Here is a 25,927-nt window from a genome sequence, read left to right as displayed (position 1 = left end):
CACATTATTTTCATTTGAACATATTGTCATAGCCTGCTCAGACCACTTTGGGGAACTGGCACCACATATGTATTAACCACTGCAGGGATAAATATTCCATTTACGACTATGCATACACAACTCATAAATGTACAAGAAGTGAGTGAGAATGTTTTTCAATATGCTGCAGTTAGCAGTGTACCAGTTTTATAATGGCAGCCTGTACAAGTCAGGGCCCTGTTTCAGAAAGCTCTCATAACGCCACAAGTCAATGTTGCAGTATAAAAAGTATGAATGCTACAAGAAAAGTTAGCTTTGGGAAACGGGGCCCTTGTTTGTAAACCAGAGGCTGGACACATGAGCAAAGATCCATGCCATCTAGGTACAACCATGTACAATGAACCAAATCACAACCTGTCCACCAAATTGAAATTATAGAGTGAGTGAGTTTGGTTTTACGCGGCTTTTAGCATTATTCAAGCAATATCACAGTGGGGGAAAGTATAGAGAAAGAAGGATGTAATGTATACTGGGTTCTTGCTCTTGAGGTAATCAATAAATTATAAACACAGTATATTTATGAAACTCTTTGTCATCCTGACAGTCACTAGTTTCATCATCAATGTCGTGTAAGTGGCGTTGAGATTCAGCTGATGATTTCACAATCTTCAGGCTACACATATAACTTTTGAGACATTAATCTTACATCTTTTATTGTGTGGGTCTGTTAATAAGTTCACATTTTAAATAAAAACTATGGTAAGAGAACAGAATACGACTCAAATATGTAATTTCATAACAGTGTAATAGTTTCCTTTGATGGGCACAAGGTGTATAAGCATTTTGTATAAGTATAAGTATTTTGTATAAGTATAAGCATTTTGTATAAGTATAAGCATTTTGCTTCAGGTACACATCATTAAAACACCCTCCACAGATGTCTGTAACATGTAAGGCACTATATAGATGAGTGATCACATGAAAACCACATACAACTGCAGGCACTACTGTCTATTATCAGATTAGATCACCTTTGTTCACACATCTACACCCAATACAAAACACACTGACATGCACAATGTTGACGGGTAGTACACGCAAGGTGTAATGTCAAAACAATTTCAATTTGTGCTCAAACTTTTGTTAATTTATATAAATACATATCAAATTTCTGCCCCAAAAAGAGCAAGTTAACCCTAAAAAAACTATTTAAAAATGAAAACAAAATACTACCCAAGTAAATGAAAACAACTCATCCAAATGTGAAATGGCATGGGAAAATATTTACCTTTCAATTCTGCTGAAGTACAAAAATCTGTCAATGGTGTGATTAGGTCAAGTTCATGAAACCTCCATTTAAATGCAAGCCTGCAAACAAGCTGTTTTTATGCCTAGTCATGAGGTAGGATATAATCCTGCATCTCTGATGAAATTGAAAGAGAATCAAAATGTGGTGGGCATCATGACTAAAATGTTTTGTTTGTTGTGATCACAGGAATTTGAGACAAATGAGACAAAGTTATACACAATAGTACACAATAAGACAAAATACATCCAGCTGTCAGTACCGTTTAAAAGGGAAAAGCAGGAACACACACACATTGATAAACAATATGTAATATGTAAACATCAATAAGAAAATAACTATCTGGAATGTTCATGAAAATCTGTCCCATCTATATATATATATATGATGTAAAAATCATTGCAAAAACCTGAGATTATATATTACTTGGAGCAACATTCAAGCAGTATCACATCAAAAAATGGGCTTGACACCCAATACCAATACTGGGAATCAAACCTAGGAATTCTGTGAGACGAATGAAGGTTTCAACCACTGAACTACCCAACTGCCCTCTACATATTTGGGACCCGTGAAGATCCAGGTTAGAATTGGTCTTCAGAAACCCATGCTTGTCGTAAGAGGCGACTAACGGAATCAGGTGGTCAGGCTTGCTGACTTGGTCGACAAATGTCATTGTATCCTAATTTTGTAGATCGTTGCTCATACTGTTGATCACTGGATTGTCTGGTCCACACTTAATTGTTTACAGACCGCCGCCATATAGCTGTAATATTGCTGAGTGCAGTGTTAAACAACCAACCACCAACCAATCTACACATTCGGATATCTTGTAGAGAGGAGCTAACATTATAAAATTGATAACTGGAAACAGGGTTTCTTACTGTCATGCACAAGCCCTATTCTTCAGCTTGAACCATTATGCACTATAAGTTCAAGTGATATGTGAATACCAGTGCACAAACTACAATGAGAAATATAACAAAGATATTCAGCTTTTTTCAACATACACATCTTATCCTCCAATTATGTACATCTCACTTGTGAAGATTCACCACATATGTATATGCCTTCTTTGTTCATGATACAGGATATATTATACAAGATACCCAGGTTACAGTATACAAGATACCCATGATACAGGATACATTATACAAGATACCCATGATACAGGATACATTATACAAGATACATTATGCATGGTACAGGATACATTATACAAGATACCCATGGTACAGGATACATTATACAAGATACCCATGGCACAGGATACATTATACAAGATACCCATGGTACAGGATACATTATACAAGATACCCATGGTACAAGATACATTATACAAGATACCCTTGGCACACTGTACACCATGATACGGTGTACATTATACTGTACATCACCAAATGTGCACTGTGCATTATACAAAATTTGTGTGTCTGTGTGTCGATCTGTTTGTTTGTATATGTCTGTCTTCATAATTCTTTAATTGTGAATGGCAGTCGGTGTGTTCCAGTCTATGACATGAACTGTCCCGGCCACTCCGGTCATCTCCCGGTACACCAGGAAGGGAGACTGTTTAGTGAATGACAGATGGTGTGTTCCAGTCTATGACATGAACTGTCCCGGCCACTCCGGTCATCTCCCGGTACACCAGGAAGGGAGACTGTTTAGTGAATGACAGTCGGTGTGTTCCAGTCTATGACATGAACTGTCCCGGCCACTCCGGTCATCTCCCGGTACACCAGGAAGGGAGGTCCAGGGAGGAGAGGGTTTTCAGCCGAGTACACCGTACAGGTCTTGAAGGCACAGGGGGACTCACTCCAGCTGTATCTGAGCCCCAGGATATTCTGCCCCTCCCCACACACCAGGGAGAACAGTGTGATGCTAGTAGAGAGGCCAGACAAGATGGGGGTGGGGGTCCAGAATGTAATGCTGGAGTTGTTTACAGTGCAGAGAACCTGAAATTAATAAGAATAGAATATAACATCAAGCAAAATATACACAGCACAATCAGAACACTTGAACACCAGCAGTCATCTGACATATCCGAGAACAAACTTTACCTTTTGCAGCTGTCATATAATTTTTCTTACTTATTGTGATTCAGATACCAACTGAGGATTGACAGCATAAAGATGTCAAAGGTAATGATAACAAGATGGTTTCACTTACTATCAAAACAACTTCATCAAAGAAACAATCACATCAGGAAAGTGTTTTATCTCTGGCTTTCATGGCAGAGCACTTCACTCAGAATTAAACTGATTCATAGACAATTGATCTATCATTAAGTGATTATTTAAAAATGAGACAACATTAAAAATATCTTTGGTCCTGTTTCACAATGTTATGATAGTGCTACAACTGCCGAAGCTCACATATTTTAACAGTTGTAGTGAGATTGTTTTGAGGCCGATCCTCAGATAAAACAAGCATTGTCACTAAGGTGACATAATCCCCTGTCGCAAATTATCAAATTAAAAAGTAATGAAAGTGAAGGTCGTAGTTAAAGATGAAGTTAAATGTCAACAAAAACAGATATCTTGCTCTGTAGTTGTTCAAACACATAAATATTTTCAAGACTCATTTTAACCTTGACATAAATGTCAAGGTGCATGAAATATGTAAAAATAGTAATAAAGAATTTTTTATCAAAAAACATTCAAGAGAAGTATTGAAAGTCTATGAAGCAAAATCCAGTGAACCGTTTTTTGAGATATCTCGCTGACAAGCTTAACAGGCAGGTTAACATGCTGAAATCTTCAAAGTGTCTCCATGACCTTGAAAATCCCGTGGAGGTCACCAAAATCAACTGGGCCCTGCGCCTTCCCTAGATGAAGCATGGTGTTTAATATGAAGAAAATCCAGTGAACGGTTCTTGAGATATTTTGCTGACACGGGTAAAATATTTAAGTTCCCTTGTGACCTTGAAATGAAGGTCAAGGTCACCAAACCTGACTGGGATCTTTCACATACTGTGATGAACCTAGGTACCAAATATGAAAAGAATCTAGTCAACGGTTCTTAGGATATTCCAATTCATACAGACAGACAGACAGACAGCCAGACATACCAACGGATGGAGCCTAAGACTATATTCCCCGCTGTGTGTTTAGCTTGATCTAGGCACTTACTTCAAACCCAACCAGGTTGTTGTACTTGATCTTCTCTGTGTACATCAGGGTGAGGTTTGTCGTGCCTTCTTGTATATGTGCTGGTAGCGGCCCCTGAGTTACCTCCTCTTGCTGGTTGTAGGCGATACTCATCCCACTGATGGCCAGCCTGGCAACAACATCCTGTTTGTCTCGGGGGTGGATGCTGGAACAAAGATGACCCGCATTGACATATATGTCTGAGATATTCCATGAAAACATTAACTGCACTTCAACCAGGAACCTGAAAGTCATATGTCCCTAAATTATAATTCTGGCACGTGACTGCTGAAAACACATCTGGAATGCAGTATACATTCAATGTTTATAACCATCATCCTCAGCCAATGAACTGCTTGAACATATCTTGCCTCAAACACCTTAAAAACACATCATATCAATACAAGGGGTTCTACATTAAAACTGACTGACTGAGTATGGTTTCTGAGAAGACCTCTACCAATATGATCAGAATATGCAAAAGACATACAGTCATGACAGGCTGTACCAAACAATCGCGATTCCAGTGCAAGATTTACTTCTACAATTTCAGTTTCATCCTTCATTTTCAGAAGAAGACAGACAGACTATGTGCCATGCCTTTAGTTCATTGTGATCTTCCATCCTGGGGAACTAAAACAAACGTAACTTAATCCGACTTCACCTCCACAATCAGGGTGTTCTCAACAAGCTCAAAACTGAAATTCAAGTATCTGAACTGTGTTCACTTAGTGTAGGCTAGCTCAAATAACCGAACTGAGTTCACCAGGATCCGGTTGTATCATTGCTTCATTAACTAATGTCAACATTAAATCCTAATGATACATTAAATCCTTAATGCATCATTAGTTAATGGCATCATTAAAAACGGTTGTATCAAACACTTATTAGCGTATCATTATCTAATGACGTCATAATGTAAATATTTTCATTAAATGCGTGGATTCCCCTAAATATTTCCCACAATTCCGCGACATAAACATGTAAGTGTTACTCTTGGTCGTCTGTCAAAATGGCATCTTTACGGCTAAACCCTCGGAACAAAATCAATAATTTCAAGTGCAGTGAAGAAACACATCTCAATAATTCTGAAATGGCGCCGATAAACCTAGAATCGGTTGGGATGTTTTGGAAAATACATGAACACGATTGCCGAAGTGAGCTTTCTGCCATATTGGATAGTGTTTACAAAATCAAGTTTCACCAAGGCCGTTGATAGGACAAGTATATATTTCATATTCAGTTGTGACAAATGCATCGGTGAATTCCTCATACATTGTAGAATCAACTTACAAATGGTCTGTGTCACTAAAACCAAGTGTCTAGACAAAAACTAAACATATTGGGTGTGAAAACGGAACGTTGTGCTCATAACACAGCGCTTGCTAGAAATGTAAACAAATCAAAAATCAGATTTTACGCTGTGCAGCATTTTCTCAATGTTATAGACATCAGTTTGTCTACTCGTAGCATGCATGAGCTCAATAGTTTAAGAATATGCACGGAAAGAGTATCATAGCAAGAACTAGAACATTAAATACGGATACAATACAGTAATTTGATATATTCATATGAAATTCTCTGCAGCGTGACACCATGCCAGACGCAAAATCACGGAGAACGACATAGACAATTATCGGCATTTCTGGCTTTTTCAATGAAAGCAATCAAATGTACGTGATACATTCTATAGCTTAATTGGCTATAGAAATGTCATTTTAACGCATCGTTACACACGATTGATTCTGAGATCCAGTGAACCATTTTTGAGCTAGCTGAGGGTAAACCCCCCCAATCCCATGCATTCATTGAGCTCACCTGCCATAGGGAGAGGCAAAGTCTGGGAGATCCATGGCAACAGACATGAAGACATTCTTCATCCTGGGGTTGGGCACATAGCCGTAGTCAGCTGTCTGGTGCCACCGGATCTCAGAGAACCCCGGGTCCACACTGTCAGGTCTGTAGGCAGCCAACTGGAACCAAGCAATGGTAATTACATGTACCTCATAGTATACATAAATACACTTGAGCAAGTAGTGTTGCAAAAAGGCACACACATTGTTGAGCACAGGTCTCCTAGAGTTCTCCTGTTGGTCATCTGGTTGTGAAGTTGGGCAGTGATTGCAGTTCAAATGACCCACAAGCGACGTAGAGATCAAAGTCTCCTAGAGTTCTCCTGTTGGTCTAGTTGTGAGGCTGGGCGGTGACTGCAGGTTTAGATGACCTACAAGCGACGTAGAGATCAAAGTCTCCCAGAAAACATTACTGTGAGACATGGTATTGGAATAAAATATTCTTCTTTCAACATTTGTTTTCAAATGAACTATTTCAATACGGACACATTTCAAACAGACTGATGTAAGTTCAAGTATAAGAGTGCAAGTGTACCTGAACAAAGCCAAAAGGAAACACAGGATCAGTTTCTCCATCGGATGCGTTGTGGAACTTCTGTCTCCAGTCATCTATCATGCTGGGGAACGTACAGTTGTACTTGTGGACATTGGTAACCGTGTTGGCCTCACCTGGAGAATAGAATTTCCTATGGATTAAAAAAGATCTGAAATGAAGCAGGGTCACTAAAAACATTGAATAGCTGGGGGTGTAGTGGGAGTTTAGTGTGTGTTTGTTCTTCCAAATTTATTGCACTTCAGAATTTTTTTTTAAAAACAAACATTTTCAGTAAGCATTAGTAGAGAATATATCCAAAACATCCCAGTATTCTCCCAGTTGATGTTCATAAGCTAAAACACAGGTGCAGGGGCAGATTAAGAAGAAGCCTCAACAGACGGAATAGAAAGTTTAAGATTATACTGAAGAAGACTTACATCTACATTTATGGATGATCTGAACATTATGAGAAACTCTGCACGTTCAAACAGACTTAAACTGATGGTCTCAAAATCTTGAAGTTTTACAAAATGTTAGATAAGGCAAAATGTGCAAAATCACTTCACAGGAACGCAGATGCATATGGAAAATGTCATGTGCCAGGATTCAGCAACATACAAAACACTTGGCATGTTCAGGATGCTCGAATCACATTCGACAGTCTATGGAATCACATTATACACATGATCATAGTTACCTTGATACCAGATAGCTCCATATATGGTCATATTGAGGAGAGGGAAGACCATTCCATTCCAGAGATTGGAGGCTGAGTCTGGTCCATCCAAAGGATTTTCAGGATCAACTTCCATATTCAGCCAAGGAAGGTCCTCAGTTCTGTTAATGATAAGATCAGTCAGTAATTATCTCAGCCATCTTTCAAAACATCAACAGTTGTATATGGTTTGATCACTATACAACTTCCCTGAATTTATTTATAAGAAGTATACATGATTTGCTGTGGAAACTTTCAAGAATCACAAGCCAAACGAAGGTCTTACATTAGATACAAAAACCTTCAGCAACATTTCACATGTAATATTAGCAATGCATTTAAGTATGCTTTAAATGACCTCATCATCTTCAAACCATCAGATTTGTTTATTTCTTGTGACTGACATTACAGGCATCGACCTATCCAATTGGGATACAATGACCTGTGTCAACCAAGTCAGCGAGCCCAACCACCTGATCCTGTTAGTCGCCTATTACGACAAACATGGGTTGCTGAAGACAGAATCTAATTCAGATGTTCATGGGTTAAAATCATCATAACTATCACCATCAGCATAACCATCACCATCTCATCATAATATAAACAAGTGTGATGTAAGTCTGCAGTGTTGTATATTCAAGAGCATGTACTAATCCACACTGTGTGGGGGGAAAACCCAAAATGATATATATAGCAAGTTGAAGAGCTGAACCACAAATGAGACACATACTGCAATGTTTTATATTCAAGAGCATGTACTAATCCACACTGTGTGGGGGGAAAACCCAAAATGATATATATAGCAAGTTGAAGAGCTGAACCACAACTGAGACACATACTGCAATGTTATATATTCAAGAGCATGTACTAATCCACACTGTGTGGGGGGAAAACCCAAAATGATATATATAGCAAGTTGAAGAGCTGAACCACAACTGAGACACATACTGCAATGTTATATATTCAAGAGCATGTACTAATCCACACTGTGTGGGGGGAAAACCCAAAATGATATATATAGCAAGTGGAAGAGCTGAACCACAAATGAGACACATACTGCAATGTTTATATTCAAGAGCATGTACTAATCCACACTGTGTGTGGGGAAAACCCAAAATGATATATATAGCAAGTTGAAGAGCTGAACCTCAACTGGGACACATACTGCAATGTTATATATTCAAGAGCATGTACTAATCCACACTGTGTGTGGGAAAACCCAAAATGATATATATAGCAAGTTGAAGAGCTGAACCACAACTGAGACACATACTGCAATGTTATATATTCAAAGAGCATGTACTAATCCACACTGTGTGTGGGAAAACCTAACATGATTTATATAGCAAGTTGAAGAGCTGAACCACAACTGAGACACATACTGCAATGTTATATATTCAAGAGCATGTACTAATCCACACTGTGTGGGGAGAAAACCTAACATGATATATATAGCAAGTGGAAGAGCTGAACCACAAATGAGACACATACTGCAATGTTATATATTCAAGAGCATGTACTAATCCACACTGTGTGGGGGGAAAACCCAAAATGATATATATAGCAAGTTGAAGAGCTGAACCACAACTGAGACACATACTGCAATGTTATATATTCAAGAGCATGTACTAATCCACACTGTGTGTGGGGAAAACACAAAATGATATACAGTCAGACCTCGTTAATACGAACACTTTGGTTTTATAAAAAAAAACGTTCGGAAAAAGAAACGTTCGTACTGCTGAAACCACAGTATATGCACCGAGTTACTTCCCCTTGATATCTTTCCTAACTATCGAGACTCTGAGGTCATAGATGAAGCCTATTTTTATGAAGGAAATTATAATCCTACTGTTGATAAATATGAAGTTTATTTTTATAATGTTATTCAAAAACTATGGCGATTTTTTTCCATTTGTGACATGTCATAACATGCCAGTGCCTTTTTCTTTTATATTTTCATTGTTACGTCATCAGAAAATTATTATAAAAAGATTTCTTAAATAATATGTATGGTTGCCTATTTCCCGATATCAGTGGCTTTCCGCTCGGTAACATGACATAACAACGGAAAACACCTCCGTTTTCGAGCGTCGTTATGAATAACATGGGAGGCGAATCGTTTGATGTCGAGGTATCGTTCGAAAGCTCTGAACATCAACAACATCACTGAACCCTTGCCGAGTATTTTTCACAGTTGTAAGAAGCGATTTTATTGGATAAAAATTGGTTTCTAAAGGCGCTTTTCGCTACAGTCTGCTATAAGGGTGCGTGATTGGTCAAAATCAGACCGTTGACCTAAGGCAGCCAATCATATCACGGGCAATGGATATCGTCCTCGTAAAACCGAAAACTTTTAGATCTAGGCGAAAGTTTTGGGTAAAATAATGCTATTTTGAACATATTAAGCAAGAAATTGCTACCTATTAGTTTATTCAATTTACATCGTTACTTTGCTCTTTGACAATGTTACTGTGGACCCGCTGCGAAGCATGTGTCCGAGAATCGTTGTTTTCAATAACATTGCGAAAAATAGTTTATAATTTTAATTTGGTACCGAAGCATATATTTCTGGATTGAAGTCTTTCCCAAAACAGCTTGTTCGTCGAAATTTCCCTATCACTTATGATAAAGGGATCAAAGGGATGAGTCGCTTAGTCGCTAAACAAACAACGTGTCACTTTGGGTGGACAAGTCAGCAGCGCGGTCAACTTCAATCGTTCGGATTAACGCAGCTGTTTACAACTTAATTAGTCCAATCCGTTCCGACTGACCAGCGTTCGGAGGCGGAAACTGAATCATCGGACTAACGAGTTGTCAATTATATACAATATATAGGGAGATGATTTGGTGCTCGGTGAGTAGCGTTCGGAAGTCGGTGGATTCGGATTAACGAGGACCGGATTACCGCTGCCTGACTGTATATAGCAAGTTGAAGAGCTGAACCACAACTGAGACACATACTGCAATGTTATATATTCAAGAGCATGTACTAATCCACACTGTGTGGGGGAAAACCCTAATGATATATATAGCAAGTGGAAGTGCTGAACCACAACTGAGACACATACATCGGATCCAAACCAGTAAACGGACATGTGGAATCAAGAATCACAGCTGAAACACATACATGTTGGGTCCAAACCAGTAAACGGATATGCTGGAGTGAATGAGAGAAGGAAAGAATTGATAAGACTAACTCGTATGTTTCTTCGTCCAGTCCACACTTGGCCAAAGCATCGGTAGATGACCACGCCTCCACCGGTGTCCCTCCCCAAGTGGTGTCGATCAGGCCGATGGGGTAGCCCAGCTTCTTGTACAGGGTTTTACCAAACAGCCAGCACACAGCAGAGAAGTACTTCCAAGGCTTCCCACCAACTGATGCTGTTTTCAAATAGAAGGACATGGGTTATAGAATAGTTTAGATATTACAGCACTGCAGTGAGGATTTGACTTAATACTGTCACAGGAAGTTATGGCATTACTTCTTCTGGCATCACTATACAATACCTATCTGAAAATAGTGCACTATTTGACACCTGGTTATATAGGAAACAAGTTCTAAAACATTTGAACATGTATCTCATGTACCCTCCTATCAACTATACCAGTAGCAGGCGGTGGGGTAGCCTAGTGGTCAAAGCATTCGCTCGTCATGCTGAAGGCCTGGGTTCGATTCCCCACATGGGTACAATGTGTGAACCCCATTTCTCATGTCCCCTGCCGTGATATTGCTAGAATATCGCTAAAAGTGGCGTAAAACTAAACTCACTCACTACACCTGTAGCTAAATCTATTGACTGACTGACTAATGACCATAAATAGTTCCACAGGTAACATTTTGAAAATTCTGATTTGAACCTCATAAGCAAATACTGGCATTATCACCGATTCATCATCACTGGTCAAATGGTTTCTCGGGTGATGATTTTAAGTGTGAGAAAGTGTGGATAATTTGACCAATTTATGTACAAAGTTCTAGGGACAAATCAACATCAATGTTTTTATCTAATTGAACCTTAACATTTATTTTCAGCCCTACTGCTAACTATGTGTATCGAATTCCAATATATTTTGAACAGATATGGGTTGGTAATACCCATGAAAAAGGTTTCAACCCTCCAAAAATCAGACTTGAATTAAACAAACATGGAAAATCCCTTCCGTGCAGACTCTAAATACAAAAATAATACGGTCTGCCAACTGAGATCAGTGTCACAAAGAAGATGGACCAAATGACTTTGGTGGAAGGTTGTACATCAAGCTGTGTGAGATGGACCATGGCAAAAAAGAACTTACTGATGAAGCTCTTTGAACATGTTGAAGTTTACCAATCTGGTGAAACCCATGGGCGCACGTAGGGCGCTGACAAACCGCGAAACATGATGAGGGCATTTCAGGAGGAGAACCTACAGTCACAGGTTTCCTGGACACATAAATAACACAACATGTCTCAGTTAAAAAAAATAAAATAACGATCATCTATACAAACTTTTGCTAGCGACCGCCCACTGTTCCCAGATGCCATGGAGGTCTGGAATGGGGAAGGAAGCTGGGACATCGGCGACAGTGAACAGCCGGATGTTGGGGTAGTTGCCAGCATCGGCCAGTTCCTCACTAGCATTGAAGCCCTGAATCAAGACAGCAGTACATGTGAAGTCCTATTAGAGTGATAATACACTGAACATACTTGTTTGAAGATGGCTTAATTACAGCATGGTATAGTACTTAAACACTTCTGCAAATATTCTGCACACACAGAAGTTTGCCAGCATCATAACTAGTAGCTGACATCAATCAGTAACAGTGGGTGTATAAACCATTAAACCATGAATAACAGTAGGTGTTTAAACCATGAATAACAGGTGTATAAACCATTAAACCATGAATAACAGGAGGTATTTAAAAACCATTAAACCATGAATAACAGGTGTATAAACCATTAAACCATGAATAACATTAGGTGTTTAACCCATGAATAACAGGTGTATAAACCATTAAACCATGAATAACAGTAGGTGTATAAACCATTAAACCATGAATAACAGTAGGTGTTTAACCCATGAATAACAGGTGTATAAACCATTAAACCATGAATAACAGTTGGTGTATAAACCATTAAACCATGAATAACAGTAGGTGTTTAAACCATGAATAACAGTAGGTATTTAAACCATGCATAACAGTAGGTGTTTAAACCATGAATAACAGGTGTATAAACCATTAAACCATGAATAACAGGAGGTGTTTAAACCATGAATAACAGTAGGTGTATAAACCATTAAACCATGAATAACAGTAGGTGTATAAACCATTAAACCATGAATAACAGGTGTATAAACCATTAAACCATGAATAACATTAGGTGTATAAACCACTAAACCAAAGATTCAGTGCAATCAAAAAATGAAACTGAGTACAAAAGAGAAATGTTTCACAAACTGGAGATGACAGAAAGTCACTTGTCTATTTAGGTTTATGTTGTTCAGTGGTTTGGCTTGCACAAGGGTGGTAACTGCGGACAGATGGTATGAGGCAAATAAGCAGCTGCTTCAGCCAACCCAAAGGGGTTTTCAGTTCTTTGAAGAGTTTTCCTTGGGGGACATATATGTTTTTTATGCTGTTGAAAATGTACTGTGAAAGTTGAAACAATGTTTTAATACAAATATTGTAGAATAAAAAATACTCTTTATTCTTTATTTGTTACACAGCCTCCAACCACCCAGAGTTATTTCCTACCTCTTCTGAAAAAAACTGAAAGTACGCATCGCCATGTCTGGAAACTGATGTATGATTGTTGTGTTTCACGCTGTGATTCTAAATTTGTAAAGCAACACATTGCATCTGCATGTATGATACATTGTATATGTCTTTATGAAAGTGTAATGTATAAAATGTTCATTTAAAACCAAAGGTGCTGAGCGGTCTAGGCATCTGACTTTGTGTGCAGGCCATTAGGTGCCTGACTCTGAGGGTGTGAGTTCAAATCCCTGATGGGGCTCAACTCAAAAAGTACTAGAATTTGTACTTTACTAAGAAAGTGTAATCCCAAATATAACACATGTTACATAAAACCAAAGCAGTTAGAAACAACTATGTTGTTGTGGGGTGTACATGTTATTACCGTTTTTTAGATTATTTCGCAAAGTGAATTTGTTTCGTGACATGGGGTTGTCCATACATGACAGGATGTAAGTAATCAGCTTCATCCTGCTTCATATGGCATACAGATAGTATGTATCACACCTCGAAACTTGACTGTTTACATGTACTTGCTTGTCACAGAATAAAGCAGTGAATGAGAAACTCGCAGAACTGGCTGAGTATTGACATTGAAATTAACATAAACATTGCAGAAACAGATACATATTTACTAATTTAGCAACAGCTACAACAAAGTGGGACTTTTCACAGGCAAATTACAACAGCTTTGATTTAAATTTCTCAATTGTTTGCTTAATGCGGTGCATGTCAATCCGTGGTATAAAGATCAACTAAACTACACAGAAACACTAATGTCTAAGTTTCTAGAACTAGGCACAAATCTAAAGGCATCGTCCACCTTTGACACATGTTTAACTTGACAGAACTTTTCACATTTCCACATTTTCATGCTCTGCAGGGACATGTTTGTAAGGGTAACCTCTTGCTTATGCAGATTTTAAAGGAGTTAATTTTATTAAAATCTAAATATTTTAGATATTTAAATACTTACCTTACCATAGGTCTTATGCATATTACCTCAAGCTTCGCTTAAAAGAGATCAGACAGTCGTTGATTTGCTATTCTCTAGAATGGCTGCCTCAAGTATTGACAAGTGTACAGGAACGGAAGTGACGTGATCTCCCCTCCCGCGCAAGCCCGGTGTATCCAAAAATCACTTTTACCAGGTCCGAAGAGCCCAGAGAGGGGAGGAGCATCCAGCATTGGGAGGGAGTTACCGCCCTATGGTAAAGTAAGTATTTATATATCTAAAATATTTAGATTTTAATACATTTTTAACTTACCTTACCATAGGTCTTATGCATATGGATTCGACAGTAGGACGACGGTGACGGGCTCCAGAGGACCGTCCCACGAAGAAAAAACAAGACCACATGCCAAGGGAAACCAAGGAAAACTAACTGAATCGGCAAACTGTCGCAGGAAGCACCTGGAACAAGAAACAGATAGTAACCCAAGGAAACCCTAAGGAAAACAATACACCCAGGGCGTAAGTTATCCTTAAGACCAGAAGGTAAGGAGAAGTAGTTACCTAATGGGCAACCACCAGTGGACCAAAGGATTGAAGACCTTCAAAATCCTCGACGGCCAAAGCCCGCAGGTAGTGGCTAGCGAAGACAGTAGAGCACTTCCAGAAGCATCCCTCCATGATGGCTGGAACGGTGCAGTTCCTATGGACAGCCATGGTGGACGCCAGGGCCCTAATCTCATGCAGGTTATTGGCTGTAGGATGAGGCAGATCTAGTGCATCGTAGGCGGCCAGGATGGTTGTACGTAGCCAGAGCGCAATAGTAATTCTATTAACTTCACCTTTTGCCGCAGAGGAAGACGGGATGAACAGCCTCTTGCGAGACTGCCTCCTGGATGATGATTTGGCAATATACATCTTAAGAGCCCTCACAGGACAAAGCAGCTGTTCCTCAGCATCGTGGCGTGCTAAAATGGAAGACAATGGAGGAATAGAGAACATTCTGTCTGGTTCTCCTGGCAGCTGGTTCTTAGCCACGAAATCCCAAAGCAGTCCCAGATGAACAAGACCATGCCGCGACTGCTCAAAACGCACCCTGGTGACATCCAATGTGTGGATCTCACTGACCCTAGCCGCCGTGGCCAGGGCCAAGAGAAAAGCTGTCTTTCTGGAGAGGTTCTCGAATGAAGCAGTGTCCAAGTGCTCGTAAGGCGGACCTCTCAGATGCCGGAGAACAATGTTAAGGTCCCAAGCAGGAGGACAAAACTTTGCCTTCTGGTCCTCCAGCTTGAAAGCTTTGAGTACGGCGATGAGCTCCGGCACCTTGAAAATCTTTTTGTCTCACTTGACCGCCAAAACAGAGTTAAGAGCCGATAAATAAGTTCCTATAGTGTTGCCCTTGAAATGCCGAGACTTTCAACGGGTCCTTGGACTTTTGTGCACAAAACTTCTCAAAGGAAGTCAACTTATCATAGAGTGATCTTGTGGAGACTCAATGAGCACAAGCAATAACCTTGGCTACACCCGTGGAGAAGCCCTTGGCCTTCAGCGCCTTTTGCAGATGATCCAACCGTACAGATGAAATCGAGTCGGATCGGGATACAGCTGTCGACTGTGCGGATGCCTGAGCAGGTGAGGCCACTCTGGTAACTGTTGCGGACTTCTTTCGGCGAGACGGCGCAGATCTGGGAACCAGGTTCTGGTTGGCCACCAAGGCGCAACCAAAAGCAGATGAATCGTCTCTGTCTGCTTGACCTTTGCTATCACTGCTGGTGGAAAGACGTATGCGTCCAGACCCTCCCACGACAAGGACATGGCGTTGACTGCCCATGCCACCAGATCTGGAACCGGAGACACGTACAACGGAAGCTGTTTGTTGAACCGAGTTGCAAACAGGTCGATCAGAGGGCGGCCGTGACTGGCACATAGAAGGTTGAATGCTTTTGGATGTAGCATCGACTCTGTTGCCGACGGCTTGCCTGGCCTTGAGAGAGTGACTGCTAGGACGTTCTTGCACCCTGGGATGTACCGGGCTCTGGCTCTGATGCCACTGTTGTCCAGGAGACTGGCCAAGAAGGTCTGCTCCAACAACTGCTTGGACCTGGTCGTTCCCTGGTTACGAATCAACCACACCACCGTAGAATTGTCCGACGCTAAAAGGAGTCTGGTGTTCCGCAGCAGAGGCGTCCAGTGTCAAACCGCTAGAATGACTGCTTGGAGCTCCAAGTTGTTGATATGCCAGCCTAGCTCGGCGTCGGACCACAGCCCCAAGGTGGTCTGGTCTTTGAGGTGTGCACCCCAACCCTGAAGAGACGCATCTACGAAAAGTTTGTGATCGTGAACAAACTCTGTCAAGGAGACTCCTACGCAGATGTTCGACTCTACTGTCCACCAGCGGAGGTAAGTGTGGAGATGCAGAGGCAGAAGGAACCTAGACTGGAGGTCGTCTGCCTGGATGTAAGGCAAGAGTAAGCGCTGTAACGGCCGGAGCATCAGACACGGAAGCACTTTCCACTGGTACTATATAGTGGTAGTGGGACCCGTTGAAAATAAACCTCATGTACTTCCTGTGACGATGGTAAATGGGCACATGCAGGTAGGCATCCTGGAGGTCGAGGCTGGCCGGCCAGACCCTGGGCTCAAGCTTGGCACGAAGCTGTTCCAGGGACACCATCCGGAAGTGAGGCGGCTCCGAAAGGAAAAGGTGGTTGAAAACTGCCATTGTGAATCATTTTCACTGAGTCTTTCTTGGGAACCAGGAAGATGGGTGAGTAGAACCCTGGGGACTGTTGGGGGTCCAGCACTGTCTCTATAGCTTCTTTGTCTAACAGGGTCTGAATGTAGTCTGCTAGCAGTAACTGTTGGTCTGGAGCATACACGCGTGACTGGGGCGTTGTAGTCAGAAGCGGCGACACGGCGATTGGCAGCCTGTAACCGGTCTTGAGAATGTTGGTCACAAACAGATCTTCTAGGACTGTCCAATTGGGCCAGAAGATCCCCAATCTCCTGCCTACTGGAGTAGGATGAACTGGCACGGCTGGGGGCGGGAGGTCCCAGTCGTGTTGGTTCCTAGCTTCAGCGACCTGATTAAGGGCACTTCCCCCTACCCCTGCCTGGTGTCGAAGGGGGCTCCTTTCAGCGCCGTCGGACCTGCCACGGCCACATCCTCGTCCTCTGCCGTAGACGACTTGCCACGAAAGGCCGAACTCAGAGCTTCGAAAGTAGACAGGGACACCTCAGTATTAGTAAGCTCCGTGTGTTCCTTATGGACCTCCGGAATCCGGTCATCAAAGAGGAAGCGAGACGCGAAAGGGGCTCTCAACAGCTTTCTTTTGAACTCCTCCTGCCAAGAGCAAAGCTCAAGGAACCCCATCCGCCGAACAACAATGGTCATGGCCAACGCCGTCCGAAGGTGTGCCAGTAAATCATGTAACACCTTACCCTGCCATTGGAACAGGGACGGTAAGGAGGTGGTAAGGAGTTCTGTCCTCGACGCATTGTCTTCAGTCAAGTCCCAAGCTGCAGCCGGAGTTGCAGAGGCCAACACCGAAACAGGTTTCAACATCCTCTTGAGCTCTGCGTCAATAGCCAACATCTTAGAGTCCTGCACTCAGTAAGAAGACTGTGGAGAACCCGATAAACGTTTGAGCGATTCATCATGAGCCGTGCCTCCATCAGCGAAATCCAGGGTATGTATCTTGTAGTCCCCGAGTAGTGCGCGACTTAGGAGCCTTAATAGTAGTATTGAGAGACAGTTTAGCAAAGTCGGCATCCAAAGAGGCCACAGCATCGGCTACCATCGAGTGAGGCGGGAAGAGTAACTCGGGAAAAGACCTAATAGCGCTCGGGTCGTCAGAGCCTGAAGAGGGAGAAGGACAATCTGGCAGTCTGTCGGCAATCCAGTCAAACACAGCAGATAGGGGGAGGTAAGTACCCCCGTCATCTTCCTCTTGTTACATCTCTTCGTTATAATCGGGAGAAAAATAGTGCTCCTCAGCTTCCTCCCAGGACACGGTAGGAGCATTAGACCGTTGGCCAGAAGCAGCAGGCGTGGGGCGCTCAGATGCCAGCTGAGAAACAGCACTAAAGGAAACTGTAGGGGAACGTGGTCATCGCGGCGAAAATTAGGCGACCTTGAACAGGACCGATGGCAGCGCCTCCCACGAGTCGGTGACCTTGAACGCCTCTCCCTATCATTGGGATGTCTGGGAGAACGAGACCTGGAATCAGACCGACAATGGCGACGACTAGTATCAGAACTATGACGAGGACTTCTAGAACGATGGTGCTGTCGAGGAGACCTAGAGTGAGACCGCTTAGAACGACGGCAGCGCTCAGCAACTGGTGTCAGGAATGCTCTTCCAATAACTGACGCTGTAAATCTTCCTCTCAGGACAACGTAGACAGAGGTGTCTTCTTGGGGATACGGTAGTCTGACAACGGCGTTGGCGTCGGCGTCGGTTGATCCAACAATCCAGCAACGTCAGAGCTAGGTGCCACGGTTGTCGGCGCTGGAACTGCACTAGGCAACGCAGAAGTCGGCGCTGGGACAGCGCTAGGTAATGAGGGTGTCGGCGCTAGCTTGGGTTTCAACTGCTGCAGGCAAAAGGAGCGTCCTTAGAAGCTTCTGTACCTCTGGATGAGATAAGGCATCCGGCTGTTATAAGTCCACTAAGGCGCCAGACGGGCGCTGGGCATCAGCATACGCAGCGCAAGTGTAGACGTCTGTTCTGCTAAGGGAGAGGAGCGTCCGTCCGGCGTCCGTGGAAGAGAAGATCTGGACCCCAATGGAGAAGCAGGTGAAGACATCTTCCTCTTACGCTGCGACAACCGTTTCTTCTTGGCGGCAGTATAAGCCTTAAAATCGGCGACGGACAACGGAGTACAAAAAAGACAGCGCTCAGCAAGTGAACAGGCCACAGTAGCGCAGTCAGGGCACCAAAACTGCAGGGTCATGCTCACAAAGGCTGTAACACATGAAAAAAAAAGTGAAAACGTAAATACTACGTAAACACACAGAAAAAAAAACCTGCAGAGAAAATGGAGACACCCCTGCAGCAAGAAAGGGCACGCCCAAGCAGGCGGAACAGTAGAGTAAACAACCAAGATGGCTGCCTCCCCTGAGCCGAAAAAGAGCGTGAAAAACAAGCACAAATTCACTTAGGCAATAATATCAAGATAAACAAAACCAAGCATGAACATTATGGTGAAAAAGACATAGAAGAATACAAAACACCAAACATGCCCAGTGGAGCGACACTCACAACGTGGGAACACAACCCACACGGAAGTGAGAAACACGAGGCAGCCAGGTAAGTGAAGTTTACTTTAATTATGTTCTTCACCCACACAGAGAAGAATATGGGATATAGAAATCATACATACCGAAAACACACAAGAACTTTAATATCTGAAAGTATCAGAGAGTCGCAAACTAGCAAAATCAAAAAACGTCTGTCACGCAGTAAGCTTGAAGTAACAGTGATAGACCGTGCTTGCGTGGGAGGGGAGATCACGTCACTTCCGTTCCTGTACACTCGTTGATACTTGAGGCAGCCATTCTAGAGAATAGCGAATCAACGACAGTCTGATCTCTTTTAAGAGGAGCTTGGGGTAATATGCATTAGACCTATGGTAAGGTAAGTTCAAATTTAATAACTCAGTGTTGGAATAATTTAACGGATCTTCGACCAACTTCTCCACATCTTACTCTCTTCTGATAATCAAAAACCCAATTTGAGAAAAATACTGGTAATATGCATTCAAGGTTTTATATTTATCATTTTGCCTTTGAAAGGAAAAAAGTTCCAATCATCATCCATAACGTAGTTCATTTTATCTAAGAAATGCTGACCTCATGTTGAATTATGTTGCAAAAATTTCATTGTTGTGATTTCAGACATGTAGATGAGGACTGATGTACAGTTACCACGGTTATTTTCCTCACTGCCACACACATACCTGGATCATAGTAAACTGCATGTTGGACTGCCCTGAGCACACCCAAACATCTCCAAACATCACGTCAGTCAGTGTGATCGTCTTCTCGCTGGATATGGCAGTGATCGTGAAGGGTCCAGCACTTGACTCTGCAGGGAGTTTTAGTTTCCACACCCCATAGTTGTAGAGTTGGTCCAGGTACACCTTGGTTGTGTATGTCCCTCTCTCGCTGACTTTGATGATGATTTTCTCACCGATGTTGGGGGCGTAACCCCAGATAGTCGCTCTCTTTGGCGCTTTCTGAAGAACCATGTGGCTGGAGTAGTAGGAGGCGAAGGCAAAGGACTTGGTAAGGCCTGGAAGTCGGGACGCTGCTCTCTGCTGCTCTTGGGATGCTAAAAAATAAATTGATATCCCTGCCATAATATTGCTGGAATATTTCTGAAAGTGACAAAAACCCTACTCACTCACTCATTCACTGACATGTTAGTACGATAGATGTGGCCAAGACGATGCATCCAGGGTATGGTGGAGATTGATTGTAACGTATCACTGACCAGACAATGTTTCTCTGATGCCCTGTGCCATGGCTGTCAAAACCTTTATTTACAAATCTTACTATTTCTTTAATATGTTTGCTATCAAATCTCTCTTCAAATCTTACGGTTAGCTTGGGTCACTTGTATTAGGGCCCTCATGTCTTCAGTCTTAAACCTTTGGAATAATGTTTTGGGTACCTTTCTGTGATAGGTCAGGAGAAGGCCCTGATCTTTGTTATGGACATGATGGAGGTTTGATGATACTTTTCATGATTAGTATTTCAGTATCACAGTTTGTGACTTCAGTCACTATTCTAAACCCTTAGTCTGTTACATGCAGTGTAATGGGTATGCAAGATATCGATGACCTCCTGATCAGATATGAAGGGGAGTAACTCTACTCCGCTAGCGAACAGTTATCGCTGCGTAACAGTTATCGCCAAGACATCAGTAACACACGTGCACAGTTCCGGTCAATTACAATTCCGGTATTTTTTCCTCGGTATTTGACAACAATAAAGGACAGCAAAAGAAAATTCTTCACAGTAAAAGTAACGTACAAGAAAAACTAAAAATAAAGTTATGAACCCTGTAATTATTTTTGGTTAACCTAGTTGGGGGGATGTCAACGATCTATATAATATCAAGTTCAAGTTCACAAGTCATTAATTGTTCCATTCTCTATCAATCTACTGTAAAAGAAACACTCAAACAGTCACACAATCAATTATTCGAGGTTACTGTATGATATAGATATCCCACCGTAACATGAATTCGGCGTTCTCCTGTTTTCGGCGATCGTACTTCTCGCGTGATTTCGCCCGAACGCGCGCGAGGTCAGGGGTCAGTATGCAAATTTCCTGAAAGGAGGTCACGTCAACTTGCTCCGTGAAAAAAGTTTTCAATAATGGAAATCAGGAAGGTAAGAATAACAAAAAAATAGCAGTACCTAAATAATAACATGAATTTTCTTAATACTTTATTTTACCTCATTATAAAGCTGTGTAAATAAGGTAAATGAGCCAACTATCAATCTTTGTTTGCATCGTCTGCTAGCCGATGATATTTGTCAACATTATATCACGTGACTTGTGACGTAAGATGCCGCTCGATTAAAAAACTACGGAAACATTTTCGGGCCATCCTTATCCAATTTCTCCATAACGTTAAACAATTTCTGATAGGTTTTCTTGTATCCTTTCAGACAAATATCACTGACTGTCGGTCCGTATAGGTCCAATTACACCAGAGATGATCTAGATAATGCTTACAGACTAGTGGTAGAAGAAAATGTGTCCGCACAGAGAGCAGCAGCCAGGTGGGGGGTTCCGGTTTCTACCCTTAAGGATCGTTTGTTGGGCAATATCAGCGTAGATACTGTAAAGTCGGGTCCCATGCCTCTGTTCTCACAAGAAGAATCCTTTTTAGCGAGCCATATTAGAGTTATGGGGGAGATTGGCTATGGTTATACGCGTCAGGAGACCATTTATCTTGCAAGCGATTACGCTGTCAATCAAGGACACAGAGACAGAGATCATCCTTTAAGTCTCCGATGGCTGTACAGTTTCTTAGATAGATGGCCAGAACTTAAAGTACAGAAACAGAGGAAACTTGAAGCAGCGAGGGCGAGATCAGCCACCAAAGAAAACATCAGTCGGTATTTCACAGAACTCTCCAACGTCATGCAAAAGTACAACTTTCAAAGTTCACCCCAGGCAATTTTTAATATCGATGAAAAGGGACTATCAACTGATGTAACACCACCCAAAATCGCCGCCGGATACATTGCAAACCACAGGCCGTGACATCTGGGAAATCACAAACGGTAACAATGATTGCCGCTGTTAACGCAGCTGGTGGCAGCGTTCCCCCTTACTTTGTATTTCCTGGACATCGTATGAGAGATGAGCTGTTATCAGGAGCTACACCCGGTACTGGAGGCACAGTTTCAGAGACAGGGTGGTCTAATACGGAAGGATTCAGCACGTATATGAAAACGCACCTGGTCCGACACTTGCCATCACGCAGCGCCGACTCTCCCGTTCTCATCCTCTATGACGGACACAAGAGTCAAGTTTCCCTTGGATCGATAGAATGGGCACGGGAAAATCACATCGTCCTATTTGTTCTTCCCCTTCATACAAGCCACCTCCTACAGCCACTGGACATAGGATGTTACGGGCCTTTTGAGACGACATGGATACGATCATGTCATTCATTCTTAAGAGTGAACTCTGGAAAAGCTATCGGAAAGCATGATATATGCAGCATAGCATGTCGTGTTTTCAACTCAACATTAACTCCTGTTAACATTTTGTCATCTTTCACAAAATCAGGAATCTTCCCCCTCAACCCCGAAGTGATTGATCACTTGGCTGTAATGCCGGCCCGATCTTTCTCTAGACCAACACCCGCGGTTTCAAGTTCAACAGGTACGCTCGTACAGGACACCGACGACAGACTGGATACTGCAAGGACATTCTTGGAATGTCGGGGTGGAGAAGTTTTGAGAAATGTTCAAACATACAAGCCAAGGAACACCATCAGTAAAATCGCTATGGGAAAGTCATCACAGATCAGGCAGTTGTTGACAGGATAGCCGAGCACAAGAAACAGCATCCAGAGAAACGGAAGGCTGATAAGGAAGTCGGCAAGGGGAAGAAGAAGTCAAGCGGCACTACATCGTTGTCCACATCGTCCCTGTTGTCTAAAGGGAATTCTGCCCAGAATAAGTCAAAAGGGAAAGGACCTGCACGCAAGAAACGCAACGCTCCCCCCATCAACAACCTTCTCAGACAGTTTTCCGACAGTGCAACTAATGACGCACGGTTTGCTGTGTGTGCGAAAATTTACACCGATGCATTGCATCGTTGTGACTCAATCACGTTTGTGAAATGGGCACAGTGTGACAAATGTGGTCACTGGGTTCACCTTGTCTTTGTACAAGTGTCACCGCTTTACGCACACATGCAGCATTTTTCTGTCCCCACTGTGATCACAGCCCAGTGGAAGAGTGAACTGCATTCATAAACTGTCATCAACAGTGTATATAACCTGTTTGGATTTCATCGTTATCTGTGCTTGAAATTGTTGAACTGACATTTTATTTTAACTCTTAAAGATTGACAAGTGACTAGAAGACACGAATTTGCCTTGATGAATTATATCCACATTGGAACACCATAGATATTCTGTGTATAACGTTATCGCCGAAAACTGGTGACGTAATGATCAAGTTGCCAAATATAGAACGTTACGGTCATGGCGGCCTTGCTCAACCGACGAAGCCGAGAGAATCAAAAAAAAGTAAGAGGAAACACCTTGGCTAACGTACTTTGTCTTGAATGTAAAATATTTTTATTACGATAGCATGGTTACATATGTACCGCGAATCGCTGTTACGTCGCCGAAAACAGGTGAAACTGGGATATTATTTCACAAATGGCTTGAGAAATTCTGAAACGGCGATAACTGTTACAGTTAGTTGTGAGAAAACTAAGTATATTTATTCTGTTTCATTAATTTAACAAACAGCAGAGTAATATTGGAAATACCGCTAAAATATGGCTATACCTGTTCGGCAGCCAGTGTATTGATTCCCTCCCTTCTGCATACGAGATAAATCTACTCTCCAGGAACTGGAATAAGTGCACTCAAGTTTGTATACACCTAACTTATATTTCCGAATGTATCTGAAATAACACAGACAAAAGTAGTCAATATTTTATCGTCAGCTGTCCTGGAAGGAGGGCTGGTGAATGGGTATCAAACCTAAGGATTATAAACGGGTGTTTGATGTTATGAAACGATATCAAGGATACTTACATATCATGTTTTCTTCAAAATCTTTTGCCATCTCCACCACATACTGTGCTGACACTGACCAACATGTAACAACGACGACTCCAACCACAAAGAGACTTCTGAGGAACGACATTGTCAACAATGCACGACGACGATCCGGCGAAACGAAAGCTGAGAATCAATGCTCTTTCAACCGTGCACTTTGTGGAAAACGAATTTAAAGCCACTGTCGTGACCTAGCCTCAGTGCCTGTCGTGTAAACAAGTACGCCTCCAACACACGATCCAGATCAGTCACCCTTAAATGAGTCCACTCAGGGGATTGAATTGCTTCGTGCATGAAACAATGACAGTTTATGTCACATGCTATGATTACTTACTCTGCATCGCGACGACACCGATCGCTAACAATCGACAACTCGTGACAGCAGTTTTACTAGTGTTTCGTAACGAGGATGATTTAGAGTGACCTCCCCTTTTGAGAGTATTTCTGCGATTGCTCCTGCTCTGAAACCATGTTCTTAAGAACGTGTTTATGTATTAGATGTGTTTATCAGGCGTGGCCTTTTTATGTCGTATTTAGCAATAGCGCTACAATACAATAATGGAGCACCAAAAGGTAATATGACCTGAAAAAACCAGAGGTTAAAAAATAACTTGAATAATAATTATAATGTGTCCCCCTATATAGCGCCAAACTCCGCACTAGGTATGCTCATAACGCTAACAATGAATAGCACAGTACATTATTAGTTTATTACCCCGGAAAACCTAAACTGCCTGTTAGGCTCTAGAAGGTAATAGTCACATGAATTATCCCACCGGGTACCCATTTTCTGCTGGGTGAACAGGGGCAATTTTGAACAGACTCACTTGCCTAAGGTGAGACCACATGCATCACATGTGCTTGGTTGTGGGGCAGGACAGAAGTCCTAGAATCTCTCAGTAGTCAAGCTGCCAAACACGGTCACCCATCAAAGAACTCTCCGCACTCAACGTTGCTTAACTTCACCTGGCCCCGGGATCATGAAAAAATCTTAAGTCTAAAATTAGCTTAGCACAAAAAAATCTTAAGTCTAAATTTTTTTGCTTAGCTAAGATTTTAGATAAGACTGGATCATGAAACTGTCTCAGCCAAATCTTAGCTAAGACTAAGACTAAGACAGTTACCATGGCAATTTTAGAATGATGTAATCATGTCCGGTCACTCTTAAATAATTGAGGAGAATAGTTTAGTAGCAGGCACCTGCTGAAATGTTCCAAACAAGTCAACTGACGCTTTTATCCCTGCCGCGGTGACTTTTAGTGTCTTTAAGGTTGGGATGTTTTCTAAATACACCAACACGAACGCCTAAATGCGCTTTCTGCCATATTGCATTGGATAGTGTTTTCAAAATCACGTTTCGCGAAGGCCGGT

At 42.0% G+C, this 25,927-nt stretch overlaps 1 protein-coding gene and 1 long non-coding RNA gene across 3 annotated transcripts; one reads left to right on the top strand and one right to left on the bottom strand.

Annotated features, from left to right (window-relative positions):
• Nucleotides 1-765: 765 nt before the first annotated feature.
• On the bottom strand, nucleotides 766-24,967 carry LOC124282686 (sialate O-acetylesterase-like). Of its 2 annotated transcripts, XM_046718711.1 has the most exons (10): nucleotides 24,533-24,967; nucleotides 20,190-20,563; nucleotides 12,030-12,168; nucleotides 10,738-10,921; nucleotides 7,520-7,659; nucleotides 6,823-6,956; nucleotides 6,253-6,407; nucleotides 4,417-4,600; nucleotides 3,028-3,240; nucleotides 766-2,936 (listed from the first exon to the last, which is right to left on the bottom strand). In XM_046718711.1, the coding sequence occupies exons 1-10, from the start codon at nucleotides 24,642-24,644 to the stop codon at nucleotides 2,859-2,861; spliced, it is 1,713 nt and encodes a 570-aa protein (XP_046574667.1). In that variant the 5' UTR covers nucleotides 24,645-24,967; the 3' UTR covers nucleotides 766-2,858. The 2 variants fall into 2 exon arrangements, with proteins under 2 accessions (XP_046574667.1, XP_046574666.1); XM_046718710.1 differs by having other exon boundaries at nucleotides 766-3,240; nucleotides 24,533-24,966.
• LOC124282689 lies at nucleotides 12,478-13,427 on the top strand. The gene is made up of 3 exons (XR_006900222.1): nucleotides 12,478-12,522; nucleotides 12,553-12,676; nucleotides 12,727-13,427. It is a non-coding gene; the product is annotated as an uncharacterized LOC124282689 (long non-coding RNA).
• Nucleotides 24,968-25,927: the final 960 nt, after the last annotated feature.

This window comes from Haliotis rubra, unplaced genomic scaffold, assembly GCF_003918875.1.
Source record: "Haliotis rubra isolate DU_JTF1 unplaced genomic scaffold, ASM391887v1 Scf300, whole genome shotgun sequence".
Taxonomy (NCBI): domain Eukaryota; kingdom Metazoa; phylum Mollusca; class Gastropoda; order Lepetellida; family Haliotidae; genus Haliotis; species Haliotis rubra.
This window is presented reverse-complemented; position numbering and strand designations above follow the sequence as displayed.